Source organism: Amblyomma americanum, chromosome 6 (genome assembly GCF_052857255.1).
Source record: "Amblyomma americanum isolate KBUSLIRL-KWMA chromosome 6, ASM5285725v1, whole genome shotgun sequence".
In the NCBI taxonomy this organism is placed as follows: domain Eukaryota; kingdom Metazoa; phylum Arthropoda; class Arachnida; order Ixodida; family Ixodidae; genus Amblyomma; species Amblyomma americanum.
The window spans coordinates 36,015,147-36,029,467 of NC_135502.1; the positions used below are offsets into that span (position 1 = coordinate 36,015,147).

General features: G+C 45.7%; 1 protein-coding gene across 1 annotated transcript; it reads right to left on the reverse strand.

Annotated features, from left to right (window-relative positions):
• Nucleotides 1-326: 326 nt before the first annotated feature.
• LOC144136595 (uncharacterized) lies at nucleotides 327-12,939 on the reverse strand. The gene is made up of 6 exons (XM_077669069.1): nucleotides 12,778-12,939; nucleotides 9,577-9,668; nucleotides 7,664-7,833; nucleotides 5,198-5,256; nucleotides 3,733-3,798; nucleotides 327-506 (listed from the first exon to the last, which is right to left on the reverse strand). Exons 1-6 carry the CDS (start codon nucleotides 12,851-12,853, stop codon nucleotides 385-387), a joined length of 585 nt encoding a protein of 194 aa, XP_077525195.1. The 5' UTR covers nucleotides 12,854-12,939; the 3' UTR covers nucleotides 327-384.
• Between the last annotated feature and the right edge of the window lie 1,382 nt (nucleotides 12,940-14,321).

A 14,321-nucleotide genomic window follows, 5' to 3' on the forward strand; every position in this document is an offset into this window, starting at 1 on the left:
CTTGCCTGTTTCAGTGATTCGTATATTTCCCATATTTACTGTTAATTAGCACTGTGACTGTTTGTGCATTGTACCTCGTCTTTTCAAGCGATGTCTCCACTTTGCCTCCCACTCCTGTATAAGCCCAGAAATGAGGGTTACATCACTGTCGAATAAAGAGGTAAATAAAGTCAGCGACTATGCTCATTCAGTACCGGGCCATTAGTTATGTAGCATCCGATTGCAGTGCATGCACGTTGCTTTAGCGCATTTTTCCTTCTAGCACGCCCCCTCTATTACGCAGAGCCATAAGTGCCGTAAATGAGCAAGGAATGGAGACGCGTGCCGCTTGCCCCTTGTACGACTCTCGGCGGCGCTTCTAAAGCCACACCAGAGCCAGGGCCTTTATTGCGCAGTCTCCAGGCTGCACGGTTCAGGGCAGACGGCCTTTCGCAAGGCCTGGGCGTTCTCACACGACGTGCTTGTGTCGTAGATCTTGAAGCTCACTGCTCCGTTTGACGTGTCGACTGCGAGAAACGAACAAGAATAGCAGTTAAATCCACAAGCTCAAAGTAAAGAACAACGCGACTCCCTAGTTATTTATTTCATTATTAAGAGTATAATCATCAACAGCAGCCTAACTTCGCTCACTGCAGAACAAAGCTCTCTCTCAATGACCTCCAGTTAACTCTGTCCTGGCGACGCCATTTCGGGCCACGTGACCCCCGCTAACATCGTAATCTTATCGACCCATCTGACTGCTGCCACCTACTACGCTGCCTACACCTTGAAACCATTCCGTTACCATTAAAGGTTATCGGTTATATTCCTTTTGTATTGCATGCCCTCTTCATGCCCATTTCTTCCTCCGCTGTGTCACAGTTCTGATCGCCGCCCTGGTCAGTTGCACAGCAGCCAATGGAGATTGAGGGAAAATAGTTGACTGGTATATTAACTTTCGGCCTTCAGTCCCCATAAGAAAGTGTAAAGAAAGCGTCGGCATTGATGAACCTGCTGAGTATATTAATCATGAACACGAACATTTATGACTCCCAAAGCCAAATTCGCCACTAGTAGTTAAGAAGTAGCACAATCAGATGCCAGGTTCCGAAATGTTCTCTCGCATGAACTCGGTGCGTGTTCTGTCTGTGCCTTGGCAAGCTGCTCCGTTCGAGATAGTGATAAAGCGCACAAATAGCGGTGGAAAGTAGCTAACCGAACTTTCGTACACACAGTTCTTTGAATCCCATCGTCTTTGACAGATTGAAAAAAATCTTATGTATACATTTTGCGTCTTACGCGTTTAGTAGCTGAACGCAGTTAATAGACGGACGTGGGCTAACAAATACCGACAGTGAAGCTCGCCAACAGGGTTTCGCGTATTGTTTAAATGCTAGAGTAGCCTATGTAAGGCAGAGCCATAAGGCTTGTTAGAACTGTGGTGCCGGCACTGTCGATAGGGCAGATCAGCGAATTTTTCATATTAAAGAAGCATCAACATCATCATCATCATCAGCCTGACTACACCCACTGCAGGGCAAAGGCCTCTCCCATGTCTCTCCAATTAACCCTGTCCTTTGCCAGCTGCGCCCACCCTATGCCTGCTAACTTCTTAATCTCATCCGCACACCTAACCTTCTGCCGCCCCCTGCTACGCTTGCCTTCTCATGGAATCCCCTCCGTAACCCTTAAGGACCAGCGGTTATCTTGCCTTCGCAGTACATGCCCTGCCCAAGCCCATTTCTCCCTCCTGATTTCGACTAGGATGTCATTAAATTGCGTTTGTTTCCTCACCCACTCTGCCCGCTTCCGGTCTCTTAACGTTACACCTATCATTTTTCTTTCCATAGCTCGCTGCGTTGTCCTTAACTTAAGCTAAACCCTTTTCGATAGCCTCCACGTTTTTCCCCGTAGGTGAGTGCCGGTAAGATAAAACTGTTGTACACTTTTCTCTTGAGGGATATTGGTAAACTGCTATTCATGATCTGAGAGAACCTTCCATATGCACTCCACCCCATTCTTATCCTTCTAGTTACTTCCCTCTCATGATCCGGATCAATTCTCCCTATCTGCCCTAAGTAGACATATTCTTTCACCACTTACAGCAACTCGCTGCCAATTGGGAACTGCTGTTCGCTTGCTAGACTGTTGAACATTACTTTGGTTTTCTGCATGTTAATTTTTAGACCCACCGTACTGTTCTGTCTGTCTAACTCATTGATCGCGATTTTCAATTCATCTCCTGAGTGACTCAAACAAACTTGAAGCAAACAGCCCCAAAGACAGGGACAAAAAACGACGAAACAAGCCCCGTCTTTCTCGATTTCATCCTCAGCATATGGCCTTGACTTTCTTCTGTTTTTTTTGTCTTGACATTGTCCTGCACAACTACAAAAGAGGTGCATTTTTTAACTTGTGTCTGGTATACTGGCCAATAAAAAAAAAGACGTGAAAATAACAAGCACGAGGGAAAAAATGACTTGCGCTTCTATCGTTCTGATGCGAGGACTACACGTACAACAAATACGGAGCAAAAACTTGGCACCGGTTTAAAACATGCTTAAGTCATGGTTCCTGTATTCTTGTTTCTTTCTTCGTCTTCCCTAAAGCTAATGTAAGCGGAGAAACCGGCAGGAACCGGAAGGTAAGCCACATAGCGTGCATAAAGGCCAACACGGGCGGAAGAACTACTGAGAGCAATCAGGCGATAGTTGGTTCTCTCTCCCTTTCTCTCTCTCTGTAAAAGAAGGCACTCGGAAACCAAGGAATGAATGTGAATGCCAATTTAAGAAGGCTTAATGGCGGTTTCAGCCATCAAGGGACAACGCAATGTAGACACCAGCGAATCCGGAAGGGTAGCCGTCTTCGTGTGTCCGTGTGGGGAATGGTCGAATGACGCCACTAACTGCTCTTTTACGACTGCATACTCCCAACGCACGCCTTTTCTTGTGCAATGTGCTTTACGGCCTCAGGTAATCTCCGCATGCAGGGCCAGGAGCCGATTGTCGAAATAGAAAGAGATGCGTGGTTAAAGCCAGATGTACCATATCATAAGAATATGCATACTGCGCTGGCCCTTTCGTCGTCAAAAGCAAACTTATTGCCGTAACTTCTCATATTCATTTTAGTGTCGATCGGAGGTCCGGGAACCGCAGTGCTGTAGGTAGTGCGCGTCTACGTACGCGTATTTTACCGCGAGAGCTTCCGCAACATCGAATATCGCTTTTGCGCAACATGAAGGCCCAGCGGGAAGTCCTCTATTCTCGCTCGTTTCTTCGAGGCACCGGGTCAGTCGTAGGCTCCAAGGTCTTACGAACCTTTACAATCAAGGAAGATGGCACCAGCATTGGTCACATTATCTTGGCAACGTCGTATTCACTGCTGAAGCACTACTGCGGCGACTGTGAAATCATTGACAACTATTGCTGTGTTGCGGTTCTCGGTTACAAGACCTCGTGTTACGTTAAGACTGAACAGCGCAGAAGCAGTAGACGGACAAAAGCAGCATAGTGCTTCTTTCTTGATGACGATTGCGTGGAGAAAATAAATGTGGAAAAAGTGTATATGTAGTATTACGAAGACATCGGTTTAAAACGCTCCCACTGGGGATTCAGTGGATGGATTTCTTTCCTTGAGCAAATAAGCTGCCTTCACTTACTTACAGTTATCAAATGCGGGACACCAGTTTCTTTTATGCGCGGACGTAAAATAATCGGCTAAAGATATAAACGGACCACCGGAGGAGCCACTTGCCTTGCTTGAAGAAATAGGCCTTTCCGTCGTGCGGCGGTAGGAGAAGATAGAGCTCGACATTCTTTCCTGTGAAAAGTCATAAAAATCAAATTATTGAAAATTTTCTCGAAACTATACCCACTGAGAGCTTGCAAAAAAACTTTGAAAGCAGTTCAGTGAAGAAAGTTCACTAAAAGAATAGGTATTTTCACAATACGAAGAAATTTTAATACTTCGCCTTCTGTTGAGAACTATTTTTGGTACATGCTACCTTAAACAACAAATTGTTCTTTTACCGGCCTTCGACTTCTTACAGTGCAAAGACTTTTTATCAGAGCGGTATTTTCCTTGATAGTTTACTTCTCGTTAAGAATCTGCCGAGTAGTTATCATAGCAGGGGGTAGCCAGCACCACCTTTTTTTCCAAAAAAAAAATGTCATGAAAGCAAGCGGATCTTTTCAGCGAAGAAGAGAGCGGTTTCTTTTTTTTTTTTTCAAACCACGATGTAGGCAGCCAAACGGGGATGCTTCCAAACTTCATCCCCGTCGAATCCACGCCATCCGAATCTTAAAATGCCGGCGGCAGCAGCATCTTAAGAAGCAACAGGAAGCCTCGAAGTCGTCGACCGAAACTTCAGTAGATTGTCGGTGCAGAGTGAGAGGAAATGAACAAGACAGCCTCTACTTCCTGCATCCTTGACGTCAGGCTGCCATCCTTTCTTTATCGGACTTAACGCCCCCATGTCAAGCAGCGCTAAAAACCGTCCTTTTCAAGCATTGGCATGCTTGTCATTTGAAGTGACAGCCTTGCGCGGAATGAACAAATAAAAGCGCATTATCAAGAACACGTCCGCAGAGACAAGCTACCTATCTAGTGAATTTATTTCCTCTGTTTTCTATTGCATTTGTTTAATCTTATTATATGCTGAAGGAGGGATGGCAGACAGTAAGCAATGCTGCCAGGCTCAGGAAAAATACAAAAAGAATGTTGACTCCAAGGTCTGAGCTGAGTTATTTGCCTGCAAGACTCGCTGCCAGTTAGGCCCGCAACGCTGCTACGTGAGCCCGAACAGTCAAATCGTACCGAGATGTGCCGCCTTTATATTGGGACGCTGGGAACAGCTGCACCGAATTTTTTTTTCTAAGTGAAATTCACTAATTTTATACTTTTGTAGTTCCTTTGACGTTTGTTCGGCAGCGAAGCACTAATTTATTGCTGAGAAATTTTGGGTAAAAAATCGGTCATTTTTTTTACCCACTACTCGATTCATACTAGTGACGTTGATGATGGCGTTCAATGGATCAGGGACTTGGTGATCTGTGACAAAAACACTGTATGTGGAGGAATGGTATACAGTTTCTTTCAACGCGTGCATAGTACAGGGCAGCGTTTTGATTAATAATGATTCAATCAGAAGGCACATTGCAGTGATCTAGTTCTCAAGATTTAAACATTTTTTCAGTTATTAAGCAGATCATTAACTTACCTTCAGCGGCCAGAATGCCGTGGTCTTTTTGCGGAACGTACTCTGCGGACACGTGGAACCTGGGATAAAAGAAAATCAGCCAGTATATTAAGCAACGTGTCGTTTAAAACATAGCCAGCAGCTGAAATATCAGCTTCGCGGCAGTCCCTTTTCCAAAGCAGGCACGAAAGGAGGGGCGAATTTTACCCCATATCTTCCCTGTTTCTAAGAAGGCGCTACCACGAACTGCATCCCCTCTCTTCTCTTCCTCCTTTCTAGGTTTATGGTGAGATATGTGCAGTCTTATGGCGCACACACTGCGAAGTAAGAGATTAAACTACTTAGGGACCTCTGGTTCTTTCTATAACGAGCTCATGGCGCAAGTTGCTTTGTGATGTAGCCTATGCACGCATTATCAACGGCTATGTTTACATCTTACGCACATATTAGTCTCCTATAATGTGCGCCATGGACGACTCAAGAAATTACTATTTTCACAGCGCCAGTAGCATAACGAACATGACTAATTGTTTACGACTACATGGCCCAGGGTCTAAGGCGATGATTTTTCGTGCTGAACAATATGGTTATGTTTAGATTATTAGGCCATAGTATGAAGTAGAAAGAGCTGCAAACAACTCTGCAGGGGTCCTTCATTCATTGCCGTGTTCCCATAACGTACGAGGCTTCTGACCCGGCGAGGCGTGCGGGTTCTGAGCTAGTCAGTAAAAACACTCATCTATCCTAGCCTGTTAATAATTCATGAAACTGGCTCAACTAGCTCAGGGTTCACTGCATTCTTCCAGGGTGTGCAGAGGACGTGAGTGAACGCGAACTCTGCATTTCCACCCGTTGATGTGGTTGGCGCTTGGTGACTTCGGTCGACGGATACAGCCTTTGTCACGACTGCCACATTTCAATAAAAACTAAAGGCAAGTTAAGGCACCTGTGTGCTGTGAGATGTTAGTGGACGTTAATTTAGTTCACGAAATGATAGTGCACGCGAATTTAACCTGGCATGCTTCACTACAGCGACTCACTCTTCCTCTCTTTATCCTCTTCTGCGCATCTCTTTTTCCCCACGGCGTGGTGCAGATGCCCATATAGAGGCAGACAGTTGGTCCGTCTTTCCTTTCTTCCTTCCTTTCCTTACAATCATCACCGTATGCAAGGCTCTTCATCTCCAACCTGTGCTGTCGCCCCGGGACTGAACAGGTAACTACTGTGATTTTACTTTTGACATGGATGTGGGATGTGGCACCTCCGGCAGCGGAGGCGCGGTGTCGGAACACCGGGACTCACGGCCAACGCACAGCGCATGGAGGGATAATGCGAGCACTTCTTCTGTAGGGTAAAAAAAAATTGTTTTCCTTTGGAGCATCATGTAAATCAGTTCGACAAAGTAGCGCGCCTGCCTAGCGTTGGTTTTCTGGCGTATGCTCATAAAAACTATGCTCATACAAACAACTGCTAGTTCTCCTATTGGTCATATGCATGAACTATTATTGTTCGATAATTCACAGCCATACCCACACTCGGAGCTGTGCGTAGGTGCCTACGCTAGAGTGGAAAAGAGCGATGCCGTATTACTGACCCGAGTGTATAGAGCTCGCTGCACGCGTTCGCTGTTCAATCTTATGAGGAAAGAAGCGTATAGCTGTTCTGCTACGCAGTTGCATTCCTGGTTGTACATACTCAGCCGAGCTGTGAGGAATGTCAAGCGTCAGACAATTACAGTGCGCGTGAATGCTCATAGAGTTATGCTGGTTAAGCCGTCCCCTCCCCTTGAAGTAAGCACGCGCTCATACTGCACGCAGCAGTTCTACGCCCCCACCTTCATTCCTTTTTATGGGAGTTTGAGTCACTTCTTTGAGCCGGTTCTCGCGAAGTCGCTAAATACCGTTGGAAGTAGGAAAAAAAAAAGCGAAACCTTGAACTCGTAGCAGAATAATCATGAGTGTACTTCATCTTCTGAAGGCTAGTTATGTGCAGATGAGAGGTGCCACACTGGTTCTTTCCTGAACGAAATAATTTAAACAGTTTCACTCAAGAACCACAACGATTTAAGTTGCTAGGGTTAGCCGGTGTATTTATGCACAGACTGGTATATTATCCTTCCAATGCTTTTCTATCCTCACGCTCAACTGAATGTTACTGCATGAAAAGATGCGCAGAAAAAAACGCTAAAAAAAACTTTTTCCGGCTCTACAAATATATTTTTTTTATTCTAAGAGTACTCCGAAACAATTTTTGAACTTTGTTAAACACACTACAGATTTGTTCATGCGTGTAAGCAATGACTTCATATTAATAAGAACTCATATGCTGCGACATGATTTTAACTTTCTGAAAATTCTTGTCATACGCTTCACCATGAAATGCCACTGCCTGAAATGCCACCTGGAGGATGTCAGAAACACTAGGCTGTGCCGATTGTTTGGTGGTTATCACTCCATCCCTGAAAAGGTGGCAGCCCCGTGAACTCACGATGTCTTCCGCTCCTTCCCAGGCAGGGAGAACGAGACGACGGTGTCAGCCTTGTTTTCGGGTAGACCCCTGCCGTTCCACAGGACGCTGAGGCCGGTGGCCGACGGGTCCTCGAAGCTGGTGCCGTTACGGAAGCACTGGTACGTCGCCAAGGGTTCCTTGTGCACACTCTGTGCCAATGGGCGTGGAAAGAGAATGAGCCAGCGCAAGGATAGCAGCGCACCACGAGTGCTAGCGTAACTGCTTTCAGCCATCTACAGCCCCATGCACTGAAACCAGCAATGGAGCTCCGCCCACATTCATGCCCTGCGTCTTTTTTGTAGCGTTAGCTACATTCCGGTAGCAGTTCGAGCCTTCAGCGTGGCGGCGCCGTGGCGGTGACGGCGCCGCCACGCTGTCACGAGGTTGGTCACGTGGTGCGGAGTAGCTGCTCCTGCCGGCGGCGCGGCGCGCCGGCGAAACCGAGCTGCCACAACAGCTATGCGCATGCGCCGTGCCAAGTGGGACGAAGATGAACAAACGCCCAGCGAAGCGGAGCGGCAAAGACTGACTTTGCACTTCGACTGAGCGAGTTCCACTCGGCGAGCTGTAGCTATCGCGTAAATCCAGGTTTAAGCAGAACTAAACCACCGCCATTTTTTTCTTCTGTGCAAAATAATCAGTGGGAAGAGGCACTGCACTGTAACAAGTGTCAATGTAGGAAGTTTTCTAAATTTTTTGTATTTAGGTGGAAAATTGTGGAATAATCATTACCATGACGATGACGTGAAGAAATGCCAATTATGGTATGTACGGGATCTGTCTTGAACCGTTGAGTGGGTGTTACTCCTGTGACTTTGCTGAAGTGTTTCAGGATAAATAAATGTATGTTCAATTGAATTAATTCTCAGAAGCGTTATACAGATGTTTATGAGCCATCTGTAGAGTCGAGGAAAGTGTTGGACGGATGTTTCAGTTAACAGTATACGTTTATCATCATTTGTTAGGAGGAGGGGGTTTGCACAAAATATACTTTTCTATGAATCAGGCATGAGTTCTGCTAAAATGTTTATGTTTATAAAGCACACTCGAAAGGGCCATTCCTGGTTGCAGTGCGTGGGCTCTGTTCCTGAAAATTTAGCGGGAATAAATAGTCTTCGTTCATTAACATGCTCTTTCATAATCATGCCCCTTTAACCTGTTCCTCAGTCCCTCCCTTCAGTCTAATGCCCAGGCGTCCATCCACTTTATGCCTGCCGCCGCGCATTTTCTTTAGACTGCTTATAACTCCGACACAGACATTCCCAGAACACTCAAGAGATGTGTCGAGCCGTTTGGCGGCGTCTTACGACAGCGCACCCCGCAATGAAGGTTACACGATGCGCGATGTGGAGCCTGCGTCCACGGAGTGACCATCCGATCGCGACAAATAACTACGCTTGGCCAGGGCATCAAGGATTAATGCGTTCCCTTCCCATATACGACAAAGACAGCGCGAGTAATGTAGATGGAGTGGTCATGCGAGTACTTACGGCCACACCGATATCGCTCAACCCAGAGACGACGAAGTATTAGATGTGCTTGCTGTAAAAGTAATCCCGATTCTTTACACTCCTGTAGCCAGTGTTCTTGTTTCCTTTGTTGTCAAGCAAAGGCTCTCATGAAATGGCTGGTCGGACAGAGAACATGGTTGTCGTATCATTGAAAAGAAAGCCAAGTATTATGTCAACTATTCCGAGTTTAATCCCTAACACTAGCTTAGCTCATGTCCCGACATCTGAGTCGAATTATATGCACACATGCTACGATGCTGAATCAACGCAGACTAATTTTTCAGGCTTGTCGGTGTCTTGTTATGTGCACTTGTCGGCAAGAAACGCAAACCCCAGTTGGATCGCTCTCAGGTCGTGGGAGTCACTTATCGATTCACGTACCTCAAAGAAGTCCTTCAAAGGTGTGCTGCGCGCTCCCGTCACTGTCAGAACAACGAACAGGGCGGCGAAGATCGGCGTCCTCGAACACATGCCTGCGGAACCAAAGAATTTAAGAGTGTTGGAAAACAAGCTCTCCCCTTTTGCCTCCAACCATCAAAACTACATTGTAAGCAGTGATAATTGCATGCTCGGTTATCAAAGGCGTAATTTCTCTATGTCACTTTCTTCCTTAAGGCTATTATTTTACAAATCCTTCGTGCGCCCAAAATTGGAATATGCATGTTCCGTGTAGAATGTCGGTCCTGAATGTATCGTTCAGTCTTTAGAGTCGGTGCAGAATCTAAGCACGAGATTCATACTTCATAACTACTCTCGTTTATTCAGTGTGTCAATGAAATCTACTTTGAACCTTCCCTTTTTTCATTAAGAAGGAAAGTGTCTCGCCTATCAGATTTTCACAAAACCTGCGTTTTAAACTGGAGCTCCTATCTGAACCACCGTACATTTCAACCCGTACAGATCATCTTCATAAAGTACACGTGCCATCTGGTTAGAACTAACGCATTTTTAATTCATTTATTCTCAAGACAAGAAAACCAATGAAACCATCTGCATGACCACCTTAATCGCCAATATTACCGATACGCTCCTGTTCAAATCAGCTTTTGAAGAACACATTTATTTCCAGTGATTTGTATTCATATTTATTCTCCTGTCCTGTCCTGTAACAAAAAATTTTTCCTCCTATTTTATTGCCGCATTTTTTGTTATGTTATACTCATGCATTCCACTCCATTCTCTAATGCCCTCTGGGCTTTGAAGGCACTGAAATAAATACAATAAAACAGTGTTATCTGGCTTGCCTTGAAAATATGCACTGTAGAGTTAGTGGTGTGTAAAAAGCGTGCAACCTCGGTACCCATAGCCACGGTGTCTATATTTTATGTAAATCAGAATTTTTTAGAACCCTTTTATACCCAGTCAAATAAATGAATTAAACTTGATTTCCTCCGATGGCCAACTTTTAAATAAGTTCTGCCCATCCAAACAGTTGGAACAGGGTTCACTTCCGCACCTGGAAATTACCCGAGGCCAATTTCGGTGAGGTCTCTTCTATTTCTTCTTGTTGACCTAGCTCTCGTTACCCATCGTGTTCTGACACTCAACGCTTCTTATTAGAGACAACTTCGTAGAGGATACAGTTGAAAACTGGCCTTCAGAACCCAATCTTCCTTTATCGTACCAAACTCTACACCTCGTTAACCTACCCTGGACTGAAGCTGTTTATTTCTAAAAGGAAATTTTTCCGCGGAGTTTCTTCGTGGTTCGAAAAATGCTCGTGGAGTTTCGGCAGCTCTACCCCAACTACATAAATGGTAAGAATCTAGGTGATGAAGCGAGCAGATAAAACTTGATAGATCTGGGGAAAGCAGAGAACTTTTTTATTTTGACAACTTTCGCTCCTTGCAACGTAGCTTGATATAGGTTAAGTAAGAAAATATTTCCTACAGCACAACTGCTCGTGGGTAGCTTCCTTCGCTGTAAGAATGGCTCTGAAAATCTGAATTTTCTAGAAGGCCTCCACCCAAGAAGTATCTCCTTCAAAAAATGCCTCTGCAAGTAAGCACAACTTGCGGCAGGTAGCCACAGTTTTCTGTGTTTGTAGATGCAGCTTTGGGTCAACTTGACTTCGTTGTTATAATTCACTATCTTAGTTCCAGTACGTTTGCACAGTAACTTACTTCTTCAGTGGCAAAATGAAATATTTCGAAGGGTATGTTGCTGGGCGAGTTGGTGGTGATCGAACATCATGGAATCGCAGCGCTAGCAGACAAGGACACAGGGAGGACACAAACACACACTTGCGCTGAAGTGTGTGTTTGTGTCCTCCCTGTGGCCTTGTCTGCTAGAGCTCCGATTCCATGAAATATTTCGCTTTACTTTTGATTTTCTCTCAGATATTTGATAAATGGAAGTCATTCTCATGGTGCAGTTGACCTTCATACAAATTGCGAATAAACGTTGATAATGATGTTCTAAAAGCTCTGGACGCACCACTCTGTTGCAAGATAGCCACGACATACGAGACACAGTTAGAAGATAGAGCTATGTAACATCTATAGTTAGAGGCAGGAGAAGACTGCTCGTGTTCACCTTCCATACGAGGGATAGCTCTGGCTGAAAAACAACGCACATATAACTGTAATTATAAGAAACTATATGACTACATGAATATAAGAAAGGCAGATATAATACACGAGGAAAGCTGGTCTGTACATTCAGTAAAGGTCGGACTTGATTTCAAATAGGAAAAATATTTAGACTACCCGTCAACTCGCACATCTTTCCATTACATAAAAAATCTCTAGCTTTCGTTTACGCTTTATGTGTGACTGCGGTTGCGTAAAAAGCAATTATTGTCTTACAAAATTTACTCCACAAACATAAATTCTCATGATCATGCATTTAGATTCTTTGGTCGCTTTGGCATTGCTCGAATTCAAGCCTCTGAGCAAGACGAAGATATAGTAATGTTGCGATGGTTTTTCTGCTCCATGCCGCGAGACCAACGCTCAAGTGAATGCCGATTTCCGTCATTTTTTTCGTGGCTTTCGTGTTTGTAATACACACATTTACAAATGACCTACCCACATTTTTAATTCCTCTTACTCTTGAAGAGTTATACATTTATATTATCCACAGTTTCCATTTCCGTCATTACTCTACAGTGTGCAGAATGTGCAGAGCAGAGTGAGCCGACTGCAGGCAGGTAACAGCGCATGCGCGGTTGCCTATCTTGATCAAGTCCCATTTGTGCTTCAGACCACAATGACGTCAAGCCAACTAGCAAGCAAAATTCTCCAGGTGTATACTATTTCTTCTTTAGTTCCGCAAAAATTTTTAAAAATCTGCACGATGAAGAAGCCCAAAGCCGTTGTCCCAACTCTCTACACCCACCCTCACTCCTTGGACCATCGACGACCGATTCGTTTATGAGCGAATGCATTACCGTGATTTGTACGAGCGGCGCACTGAAGTCATCGGACAGGTCGAACAGCCACGAACGTTAAACGACACAAGGGTTATACCGTGAAGTTAAAAGAATGCTCGATTCGGATTTGCTTATTTCAGATTAATAAATTAGTTTACTGCTCCACATTTACATGCTCCGACGGCTGCAAGCATAAAGTGAAATCTCGCCTGAATTGGGGGGCTGGGCACCACTCAGCCAGGCGTCCGCACGGTTGGCTGTTGGTTTCGCACTGGCGGGACGCATTCATCCGCCTCCGCGGCTTATCGTCCCGGTGTCCGTTTCGTTTTTCTTGTTCCCACTTGATGACCTGACGGGTGGCGCCTGCATGAACAAACACAAACGGCCGCTTTGAATCAGGCTTAGGAGAGGGGGGGGGGGGGAGGGGGCGCGCATTTTTCCGGGAAGCGGCCCCGGCCCCGCTCAGCCAAGGTCGCGCTGCTCGCCTGCTCGCGGGAGCTCTCTTTCGCGGTCGACTCGTCCGAGCTGGCTGCAAAGACTGCCTGTCTGCTTCCCATCCTGTTGCATTAATTTGTTTAGGGCTCCGACAGGCGCCTAGAAGGGCCGACATTCCCACAGCGAGGTATCTACCGCATTTTCTCGGGCGTAATACCATCTCCAGAAGTTAACTGATGTTGGCTGACACTTACTGAATTAGCGTTATTTTAAGCATATAGCATGTATAATAGAAAAAAATAATGTTGCGCGCATCTTTATTAGCTGTGAGTCCAAGATGTACTCTCAAGTAAATGAGTTGAAGAGCTCGAAGCGCGTTAGTTTTATTGCATCTAGTTGACGCCTCACGTCCTAGTAACCGAATCACCTCATGCATCAACATGGCGTAAAGTGGAAGGAGTTTAATAGCCGCTTTTAGAGATGCAAAGTTGTGATTAAAGCACGGTCATTCCTGGTGCCGGGTTAAAATCCGGACAGATGTTAGGTGTCGCGGCATCTGTAGTGGGCTAGTGGCACTAGAAGCGCAAATCCGGTCAACTGTACGCCCTATTACAGCAGGTGCGAATTAGAAGAGAAAGGATCCGACGGTGAATTGAGTCATAGAGTTGCACTCCTGAACATCTAAAAGGCATCTTCCTTTCACACACACACACACACACAAACACACACACACACACACACACACACACACACACACACACACACACACACACACACACACACACACACACACACACACACACACACACACACACACACACACACACACACACACACACACACGCACGCACGCACGCACGCACGCACGCACACTCACGCACACACACACACACACACACACACACGCAAATGACGATGCCTTAGATGTTCAGGAGCGCAACTCTATATTTCTGTGTGTGTGTTTGTGTGTGTGTGTGTGTGTGTGTGTGTGTGTGTGTGTGTGTGTGTGTGTGTGTGTGTGTGTGTGTGTGTGTGTGTGTGTGTGTGTGTGTGTGTGTGTGTGTGTGTGTGTGTGTGTGTGTGTGTGTGTGTGCGCGTGTGCGTGTGCGTGTGCGTGTGCGTGTGTGTGTGTGTGTGTGTGTGTGTGTGTGTGTGTGTGTGTGTGTGTGTGTGTGTGTGTGTGTGTGTGTGTGTGTGTGTGTGTGTGTGTGTGTGTGTGTGTGTGTGTGTGTGCGTGCGCGTGTGGGGGGGGGGGTATTAGTGGTGTTTTCGTGCTCGCTGACAGAGTTGCAATGCGAATTCTGTTTTATAACAAGGA

Bases quoted from the DNA above. Each gene is read 5' to 3' on its own strand.
- LOC144136595 (XM_077669069.1), bottom strand. From the start codon at position 12,853: ATGCGTCCCGCCAGTGCGAAACCAACAGCCAACCGTGCGGACGCCTGG. The intron at 5,257-7,663 runs GTGAGTTCACGG...CTTTTATCCCAG, and splicing joins GGGAAGGAGCGGAAGACATC to GTTCCACGTGTCCGCAGAGT. The intron at 507-3,732 runs GCAAGTGGCTCC...CGTTTCTCGCAG, and splicing joins GGCCTATTTCTTCAAGCAAG to TCGACACGTCAAACGGAGCA.